This window comes from Zalophus californianus, chromosome 2, assembly GCF_009762305.2.
Source record: "Zalophus californianus isolate mZalCal1 chromosome 2, mZalCal1.pri.v2, whole genome shotgun sequence".
NCBI classification, from domain to species: Eukaryota; Metazoa; Chordata; class Mammalia; order Carnivora; family Otariidae; genus Zalophus; species Zalophus californianus.
In genome coordinates, this window is record NC_045596.1 from 130,949,085 (window position 1) to 130,959,564 (window position 10,480).

Genomic DNA, 10,480 nt, shown 5'->3' on the forward strand with positions numbered 1-10,480 from the left:
ATTTTTAGAAACCTCTGCCAAATGTATCCTGATGAGTTTAAGTCTTCTTTATTTAGTCATTGCTTCGTGGGAAAGAACTTTTCAAGATTAAAATTAATAAGTATTTTTCAGTCAACTGTGAATGAAACTATACCTACAAACCCAGCTGTGTTGGGTGATTCAACATGAATATATAAAGAAGGTTAATTTTGATGAAACAATTGACAAATTTGCAAAGGCTGAAAAAACGGAAGCTACGATGCTACAATTATTCATCACACTGACAGATCCAAAATAAAGGTCTTTTCCTTTTATTTCAAAAATACATTAATATTAAAAATTACCAATGTATTAGTTTTTTCCTATTTTTGTATTATATTTACTTAATTAATATTTTTAGAACAAATATATAGAGGCATTATTGCTATATGTTTAATTTCATAATTGTAACTGAAAATAATTTTGTTATATAAAGGAGGGAAATGTTACAAAAATTATCTACTCTAGGCCATCATATACCTTGCACAGGTCCCTGAGACCCATGGTAAAAAGTAAACCCTTCCTAATAATCTGAGATCCCTTGGCAAAATTTCCTCACCTCAGGTATCAATTCCTGCTGATAAGGTAGTTTAGCAAGAGTACAGCTATTAGGAGCCAACAGCAGACCTTTTTTCCAGTCCCTAACTAGTGACTTTAAGAAAATAACAATGGGCTGAGCCTGGGTGGCTCAGTCGTTAAGCGTCTGCCTTCGGCTCAGGTCATGATCTCAGGGTCCTGGGATCAAGCCCCACATCGGGCTCCCTGCTCAGCGGCCTGCTTCTCCCTCCCCCACTTCCCCTGCTTGTGTTCCCTCTCTTGCTGTGTCTCTCTCTGTCAAATAAATAAATAAGATCTTAAAAAAAAAAAGGAAATCGCAATCGTACGCTTTACTTTCTCTCATGTGAATTGGAGGCAATGCAGCTTAGAATAATGGTCTTCAAACTGGGACATGTATTGGCCTGAGGGTACGCATGCACAGTTAATTTTAAGGGAATAAATTTCCAGATCTTCAACTTTCACCTAAGGTTTAAAAAGAGCCTGTGTTCACAATGGTACTTTTCCCATTTACGAGAGTTTTTATCTGTCACTCATCATAAATCTTAGCATATATTAATACTTACTGGTGTTTGGCAAACTCAGAGCTTCTAGTAGACCCATACACAATTAAATTGTATCTTGCTTCAGAAAAGACCCTAAGAATTAATCAAGGCTCCTTAAATTTTGTCTTGCTTTGTCATGTACATATTTCTGATTAGGGTGAAGCTTGGCGTTAGACACAAGGGGTTTGAGCACTTGCTGGGATCTTCTGAATTGAAAAAAGCTATAGTAGTACAGAGTAGTACAATTTGTTATTTTAAATGTAACTGGGTTATTCTGTGCGACTTCTAGATTATTGAGAAAATCAAGTAAAGTCCGTAGATAACAATTTATGTGATTTATATCAATGTGCTTTATGCAATAAAATCGCTAAAACTTCATGGAATCACATAAAATATTTATTCTTATGACCGTCAATCCTTATCCTACTCTATCTCATAAGATTTATAATATTTTTGATCTCCTAAAATAAGAAACTCATTTAAAGTTATGGTTTAAAATTTAGATATCAATTTAAAATATGCAAGTAGAATAAATAGTTTTTCAAAGTTCCATTATATGGCCCAAGAATTAAAACGTTTGAAGACCACTGGCTTTGAGAACCAGACAGTAGATAGCTTGAGTTCTTTCCCTCATCAGCCAGTAATTTGCCGAACTATACTGAGTAAGATGCTCATATACTGAGATTCAAAGTATCTACCTATAAAACTAAACTTTGGGAGATGAAAATGTCTCTTACTCCTATAGTACGGATGTCACCTAAGTTCTTTGTCATCTAAGAAAGAATACTTCCCTTTTAATTAAGAATTTCCCTATTCTCTAACTATAGTTTCTAAAATACTGAATATTTTTTTTGTCTGGGTATTTACGGTATCTAACTGAGCTAGAATACACTATCAGTTTTTTTTAAGATACACCAACACAAGAGCCTAAATCATTGATTTGTGATTTGAGCTATGCAAAATGAATTAAATTTTTATACTAAAAATTATGAAAATACTTATATCATAGATTATTAAATATTTTCTTTGAGATCTTTATTTCTAGAACAGGTGCTTGCAGCTATAAATTTCCCTGGCAGCATGGCTTCAGTGGCATCCCATAATTTTTTTAAAAGATTTTATTTATTTATTTGAGAGAGAGAGAGCATGCAAGCGGGGGTGGGGGGAGGGAGAGGGACAAGCAGACTCTGCCCTGAGCTTGAAGCCCGCTGTGGGACTCTATCCCATGACTCTGAGTTCAGGACCCAAGACAAAATCAAAAGGCGGATCCTCAACTGACTGAGCCATCCAGGCACCCTGGCATCCCATAAGTTTTGCTATGTTGTATCCTCATTTTTCACTCACCTCAGAGTATTGTCTAATATCATTTTATTTCTTCTTTGACTTGTTGGTTATTAGGGTGTTTAATATTCACACCTGAATTTCTTTCTATTAATCATTTCTGATTTCACTCTATTGCTGTTGATGGACATACTCAGAATGATTTCAAATCTTTTGAATTTATTGAAGTTTATTTTATGGCCTTGCCATAAATGCTTCACGTACACTTGAGAAGAGTGTGTATTCTACTGCTATGGCATGGAATGGCCCACAGATTCTTTTAGGTCTAGTTTGTTTCTGGTTTATATGGATGTTCAAGTCTGCTCAGTCTTTCGTTTCCTTGTTGAGCCTCTGCTCTGTTGTTCTACTGATTACTGAAAGTGGGGTACTGAAGTATGCAACTGTATATGTTGAATTATATCTTCCTGATAGATCACCCCTTTTATCATTATAAACTGACCCTCTTTATCTCCAGTAACATACTTTGTTTTAAATTCAATAATGAGAACAATGAATGGGAGTCCCTGTTGCTCCACATTGTCACCAGGATGTGAGGTCTCTTTTAGATTTTGGCCATTCTGATACGTGTCTAGTGGTATCTCATTGTTATATTAATTTGCATTTCCCTGATGACATTTGATGTGGAGCATCTTTTTAAGTGCTTAATTGTCACCTGTACATTTTCTTTGGTGAGTTATTTGTTAATGTCTTGGACTCACTTTTTAATCAAGTTGTTTTCTTATTTTTAAGTTTTAATAGTTCTCTGTGTGTTCTGGATAACAGTCCTTTATCAGATACATCTTTGGCAAATATTTCTCTCATTTTGTGGCTTCTCTTTTCATTATGTTAATCTCTCCGGGGAGAGATTAAGGGCATAGATTGACCTGCAGTCTAATCTAATTAAGTGTGAGCCCCTTTAAAGGAGTAGATTTTGAGGCCAGTCTTTGAGAGTTCTTCTAACCCCAGGAAAACTCTTCTTGTATATCTCTTCTCTGTATTCTTACGAAAAACTAGCTGGCCTGTAGTTTAGTTTGTTCTCATAAACCTACTAACCTCCTCTTAATTGTTTACCACCAAAATCTATGTTGTTTTGAGGGCTTCCTTAGGCTTGAACCATACACTCTGTTACAAGCCAAGTTGAATTTCACCACACTCTGTTACAAGAAGAGTACCATTAGGGAGAACGGCAGACTTCTTTGTTCTTATGGCCCACCTCTCCCACTGGGTAAAATATTTATAATCAGCATTCTGGACAGGGCAGTGGTTTACAGTCTTCTGACCATGCCTCTCTCCGTGTGGAACCTCCACCCTTGAGCAGGCTGAGGTGAAGGCAATTAAGTGTTCTAGTCTACCATGCCCGGGTTAGAGCTTCTACCCTGTAAGTGGGAGTCACAAGTAATGCAACTCCCAATCTCTTACCTGTATGCATCTGGAATTTAGCCTTTGCAATATGAAGTTGAATTGAATGAGTAGTGCTGGCAGCCTGCATTTCCTGGCACATAGTGTAGCCCTTGACTGGAAAGGGGGAAGAGACAGAGCTCTGTCTTTTTGGTCAGACCCACCTAGACGGTAGCTTCATGTCATGTCAAGAGAGAAGGGAGAGGTTTGTGGTACAAGTTCTATAGACTTTCAACTGTTCCTACTGAGGCTTAGTGGATTTTTTTTTAAATAAATGTTTCTTCATTTGCTGTATTCCCTGAGGACAATTTCCAGAGACTTTAATGGTTCCTTTTAAAAAATATATTTAGGTACATTTTATTATATTCTATAAATATTGTAGTAGATACAATGATTTTCTCTTTTTTTCTACTAATTCATTTAAAAAAAAACTTTATTTTATGTGATAGGAACACTGAACAGAGAGATCTACTCTCTTAACAAATCTAAGTGGACCATACAGTATTGTTGATTATAGGTACAATGCCGCCCAGCAGGTCTCTAAGGCTTCGTTGTCTTGTATAACTGAAACTTTATGCTTATTGATTACTAACTCCCCATTTCCATTCCCTTTCCCTCAGTCCTTGGCAACCACCATTCTACTCTTTGATTCTGTGAATTTAATTATTTCGGATACATCACGTAAGTGGAGTCATGTAGTATTAGCCTTTTTATGACTGGCTGATTTCATTTAGCATAGTGTCCTCAAGATTTATCCATGCTGTTTCATATTGCAGAACTTCCTTCTTTTATAAGGCTGAATAATATATCAGTGTATGCACATAACACATTTTGTTTATCCATTTATCTATCAATGGGCATTTAGATTATTTCCACATTTTAGGTATTATGAATATTGTTGCAATCAATATGGGAATGTTAGTATCTCTTTGAGATCTTGTTTTAAATTCTTTTGGATATATACTTGAAGTGAAATTGCTGGATTATATGGTAAATCTATTTTTAATTTTTTGAGAAGCCTCTCTGCTGTTTACCATAGTGGATGCTCCCTTGTGCATTCCCACCAACAGTGTACAAAGATTACAATTTCTTCACATCCTCACCAACACTTGCTGTCTTTATTTTTGTTTTTGTTGTTGTTTTGTTTTTTTTGTGTTTTTTTTTTATAATAGCCATCCTGACAGGTGTGAAGTGATATCTAATTGTGTTGTTTATTTGCATTTCTCTGATGTTCAGAGACGTTGAGCGTTTTTTTTTTTTTTTATATATACCTGTTGGCCATTTGTATGTCTTCTTTTAAGACATGTCTATTCAAATCCTTAGTACATTTTTAAATTGGGTCATTACATTTTATGGGGGGTTTTGCTATTGAGGTGTAGGAGTTCTTTTTATTTTGATGATTTACCCCTCAATGATTGCTTTTTTTAAAATATATATATATATATTTTTTTTTTTACCAGTTATGGTTGTTTCTCTGAAGAGAAGGTCTGTGAAGTTCCTCATACTGCCATTCTCAAAATAGCATATACATTTTATTTTAATAACAGATATCTTCAACCAACCTTTGCTTGTATTAGAACACAGACCACTTAACATAAGACAATAGTATTAAAAATCTTTGGGGGGTGGGGTTGATTTGCTTTTACTATTGATACACACCTTGACACATATCTAGCAGTCACACAAACATGCTATAATATCTAATACATATGGAACACCTGTCCAAGGAAGATCCCAAGAATGAGACAAAATGGTATATATCTTATCTCGTCTAACGTAAAAGCAAACGAAGCTCAGAAGATTAAGTGGCTTGTCCATGATCAAGTAGTGGATCAGGGGTAATTCTTAAGGAAATCAACCCCCCACCACCTCCCAGATAAGTCCTACATGTGGTCTTTCAGGCTCATCCATAGGCAAATACAAGGCTTTCTCTGGACGGCCTCTTGGGGGACAGCTACCCTCCTACAGGAGGCTTAGGGTAGTTGTTGAATTGCTGTTTTCTGGAGGGAGTTGTAATTAAGGACTCAAGAACAGCAGAACACTAAACCAAGTGCAAGGCTTTTCGAGCTCAGGGCCCTGTGTGACTGCACAGGCCAGACGTCCGTGAAGCTGGCCCCCCTCTGCTACATTCAAGTTCTCATCATGAATGCATCAGAACATTTCCTGTCTCCAAACTACTTTTGCTCAGTGGTTCCCTCGTCAGGTTCTTCCTCATCTCCACCTAGAAACTGCTGTTTAGCAGATGTCTAGGGCATCCTTGATACTCGACTTCTGTGATACCCCAAACGTAGCCTCCCAACATAGCCCGCCACCTGCCCCCTGTGCTTTCAGAGCCCTTGTGCATACTTTATGGTACTGCACAATGACCATATACATATTGCATTGTGATTGTTCATGTTTCTCTCTTTTTTGCTAATTAACAAACTCTTTAAGCACAAGGATCCAGACTTTTACGTTGATCTAACCACAGGATTTGGTGTGCTGCCTAGTAAATAATTGTGGAAAGAAAGAAGGAAGAAAATAAAGAAGAAATCAAATAAGTTTCTTTGCCCTCCTAAATTTGGGTTTTTAAGTATAATTTAAGAACTTGATGGGTTTAGATACATTAAATATCACATAATAAAACTATATTTCAGTGATACAAGAAAGGTTATACTAACAAAGTTATAGAGACTTATTATACTGAAAGAGGAATTTTTACCTGTTTAAATTACAAAATGTCACAGCTGGGAAGTCGATCTTCTCCACATACTGAACCTCTATAGACGTCGTGGTGGGCCATGTGAAGTAGTTGACCAAGCGACTGTAGATCTGCCATACAACGAGTAAGACTGAGCCCAAGACTACCAACAACCAGAGCAGCTTTCGAATTTTGCTCTGGTTGCGAACGATATTGTGCACCCCATGAAAGGAAGTGGAGATGGCAAAGTCATGGTCAAACGTCTTTCGATCAGTGGGAGATAGCAGCGGTTTCTTTGACAGGCATAGCTTTATCTTTTCCAAGAGTCCTTACGTTTAACAAAATAATGAAACAAACAAAAGTATGGGTCAGAAATCCTCAAAGCTGTCTGTGAGAAACATAATTCAAAGAAGTTCAAACAGGTTACCCTTTGTATGTATAATGCATAAATATTCAAAATCCATCTTGGGTTACATGGTTTCTTTAGGTATCAAAATGTAGACGTGTTGATGGCATGGGTCTGATCGAATGGGTGGCTTGCAACTCATAATCTTCCAAAACTTAGCTCTCATTTTTGAAATACAATTCCTTGGGGTGCCTGGATGGCTCAGTCGGTTAAGTGGCTGCCTTCAGCTCAGGTCAAGATCCCAGGGTCCTGGGATCTGGTTGGGCTCCCTGCTCAGCAGGGAGTCTGCTTCTCCCTCTCTCTCTGCCCCTCCCCCTGCCACTTGTGCCCGTGAGTGCATGCTCTCTTTCAAATAAATAAATACAATCTTAAAAATAAATAAGTAAAATACAGTTTCTTGTTGAAGAATCACAAAGTCCCTTAGATGTCATGAGCAAAACCAGGCTGATTCTTCTGAGGGTAGTAAGTGGGGCTAAAAAGCAATCTGATCTACAGTAATGTATTATGTGGCTGAACTTCTGTAGCTCCCTAGGCTTTGAAACACAACTATTTTACTTCAGTTGGCTAATTTAGTCTGGAATATCTGAAGTTGCATTATCAGTTAAGCAGTGTATCTTCAGCCTTTTGAGAAAGTGAATTAATTCTTTCAATAGCGTCAGTAATCAGTCAACTCATGTTTATTTCTATTGATTGATAAGGACTGGTAAAGGTGGCCCTAAATTTTTTTTCTGGCAGTATATAACATATTCCAAATTTTCTGTTGTTTTAATTTGTTTTTATTTTTCTGTAGAAGATATGGAGAATTTCTTCGCTGAAGGAAGGCTGTGAAGAACTCAGAGGATGAGATGGTCTTTGAAACAGAAACATCACGTTCCTGGTCTAGGCCTTGCCTCTTATAACCTGTGCTGCTGTTCAGACATTGTGCCAAGTTCCTTAATCTTTCTAATACTTGATTCCTCTTTGGGCGCCTGGGTGGCTCAGCTGGTTAAGCGACTGCCTTCGGCATGATCCTGGAGTCCCAGGATTGAGTCCCTCATGGGGCTCCCTGCTTAGGATCCTCTGACCCTCCCCCCCTTGTGTTCTCTCTCTCTCTCTCTCTCTCAAATAAATAAATAAATAAAATCTTAAAAAAAAAATACCTGGTTCCTCTTCCATCCGATGGGTGAACAGTCTGCCTCATGAGTTTGTTGTGAGTATTAAATAAGATAATATCTGGGGATGGTTTGGCATGTCATCTGAGCCATGGTAAGTACTCAATTCGTCTTGGCTATTTTTGTTATTCTGCTAATTTAGTAGTGACATGGCAAGTGGTAAAATATTCAGGGAGTTTTAAACATTGTCTACAATTCTCATTTAAGAAATGAGTTCTTAATGGCCTCACACATGCTCATAATTAAGTGAATTGACGTTTATATTTTTTGCTTCAAGGAGTATTATTTCTGTTATTTGATCAGCATTAATTTATTTCTAAAATGTTTCAAGTGTGGCTTATCATTAAATCATGACTTAATACTTCATAGGTCCCAGTCAATTAGCTGAGTTTATGTCATGATATATAAAAGGTACCTATAAGCATTTTCTAAGGGACTCCATTTCATTTGCAGTGTTAGGACAGAAGTACAAATTATATTAAGATTATTTTACAGACTATACACTAAGCAGGAAATTTTGTATTGATCTGATTAGCTTGAGTTTAGACAAAAATTTTATAATAGTCCCACATACTGTTGTTTTTCATATTGAATTAGGTAATGTATATATAAAGTAACAGGCACAGTCCCAGGGCAAAATCAGAAATACAAGAAAAGCTATTATTATTATTCCCTAGCAAAATAAATTTAACAACGTTCTTTTGTGTGTTATGTAGCCATTAGTTACAAATATGAAGAAATGACTCTTACAGAAGGACAACTCAGTCTCTGGGCATCTGGCACCCTTCCTAGTATGGAGCCCAAAGCTGTTCAAAAGGGAAGAGTAATCTAGTAATCAGTAACTGGCCAACCAAAGTATTGCTGTTTGCAAGCATTACCCTGAAAAATATGTTTCACGTTTCAAGCTTATTTGTTGAAAATCAGCTTGTTTCATATAGATCTGCTCCTTGACAATTGCTTTGGTTTTACTGGAATATTCTTAATCATTTGCTAAGGTTTTAAAAGAATTTTGTAAATAATTACTATTGTACACGAATCGTGAAGAAACAAGGTGAAATATTACCATGAGGAAGGTTAAAATTGGTTTAATAAATGGCACACCAGCGTGCCTGCAAAGCAAAGGAAAGGTCTTACTTTCCTGAACGATGTAAACACTACGTAATTATGGCAAGTGGCCCTTGCATTGAACACTGATCTTTATAGAGGCATTTTGAGGAACATCAAACACGTTTTGCTGTATTTTAAGAATAAAACTTGTAGGCACATGATAAATAGAAACCAAAAAAAAAAAAAACCCAAAAGCACACAAAAAAGAAAAACAAACAAAATAAAACCAAAAAATAGATTCTAGCATATAGTAATATTTTAAAACTATTTTCGTTCAACTCCCTCATACAAATTGCTTCTTTCCTATGTAACAAAAACTTTACTCATATCCGAGTAATATTGGAAATCAGACTTCCCAAATGAAAAAAATAATCCCCCTTTACCTTGGCTAATGTCTAACCTGTAGTAATGAACATGGTAACTGCTCTGAGGAGTTGACTCCTTACCCACCTTTCTCAGCGGATGCTTTTGGTTTCTCAGTCTGTTCCATTCTCAAGTTTAGTATGCAGAGTCCTTGGTGTATATCCAATTTTCATCAGTAACCATATTCATTTTGTGGGCTTTATATAAAATATAGCAGTTGAGGTTGTAAAACATGGGGGCAATTTAAATGTTTGTGTTGCTATGTTTTGCCTCATAAAACACATAATCTGCAAACCAAAAATGCTGGCAGAACCAGCCATGGGTATTTATGGACTGATGAGAAGCCATCTTAGAGTGAAACCAAAAAATATAATTAGGAAATCGTTTTCTTGGAATTAAAGAGAGAATCCCGACAGAAATCTGTGGCTTTAGAATCACCCCTGAGCAGCCTAGTGATGCACCTGGACAAGAGCCGCCTGCTTTTATTTCTACCTCTCTCTTTATCCTGCTTTGAATCAAAACACAGTTGAAATGAAATTTGGGGGGTAAAAATGTCTTTTTCCGGTTGAAGTTACTTTCTTATTATACAAATGAAACTGTTTTAAACAAAAATATTAATCAATGACAAAATAAAACATTAGAAAATCTCTCCTCCAGAAGTAATGATTGCCAGAAGCATACAAATTCAATAAAACACAAAGGCCAATTATTTGTTCATATTAACATTTTTGAGAAATTATTAGAACTTATTAAATAATAAACTGGAAAATATGCATGATTGTGTATAAATGGCACCACCTGTTGACACAACTCAGGAACTGCATGTGTCTCTGCTTGGAGTGTTTGGTAACACTAACCATTAACATGGCTAGATATATATATATATTTTTTAAGATTTTATTTATTTATTTGACAGAGAAAGACACAGCAAGAGCAG

At 36.4% G+C, this 10,480-nt stretch overlaps 1 protein-coding gene across 1 annotated transcript in view; it reads right to left on the minus strand.

The window, feature by feature from the left end:
- ASIC5 (acid sensing ion channel subunit family member 5) overlaps positions 1–9,670 on the minus strand; it is a 30,485-nt gene extending 20,815 nt beyond the window's left edge. The window contains exons 1-2 of the mRNA XM_027600548.2: positions 9,631–9,670; positions 6,538–6,844 (exon numbers count right to left, since the gene is read on the minus strand). Of these exons, the coding sequence (XP_027456349.1) occupies positions 6,538–6,844; positions 9,631–9,670 (347 nt within the window). The remainder of the gene's footprint in view (positions 1–6,537; positions 6,845–9,630) is intronic.
- Between the last annotated feature and the right edge of the window lie 810 nt (positions 9,671–10,480).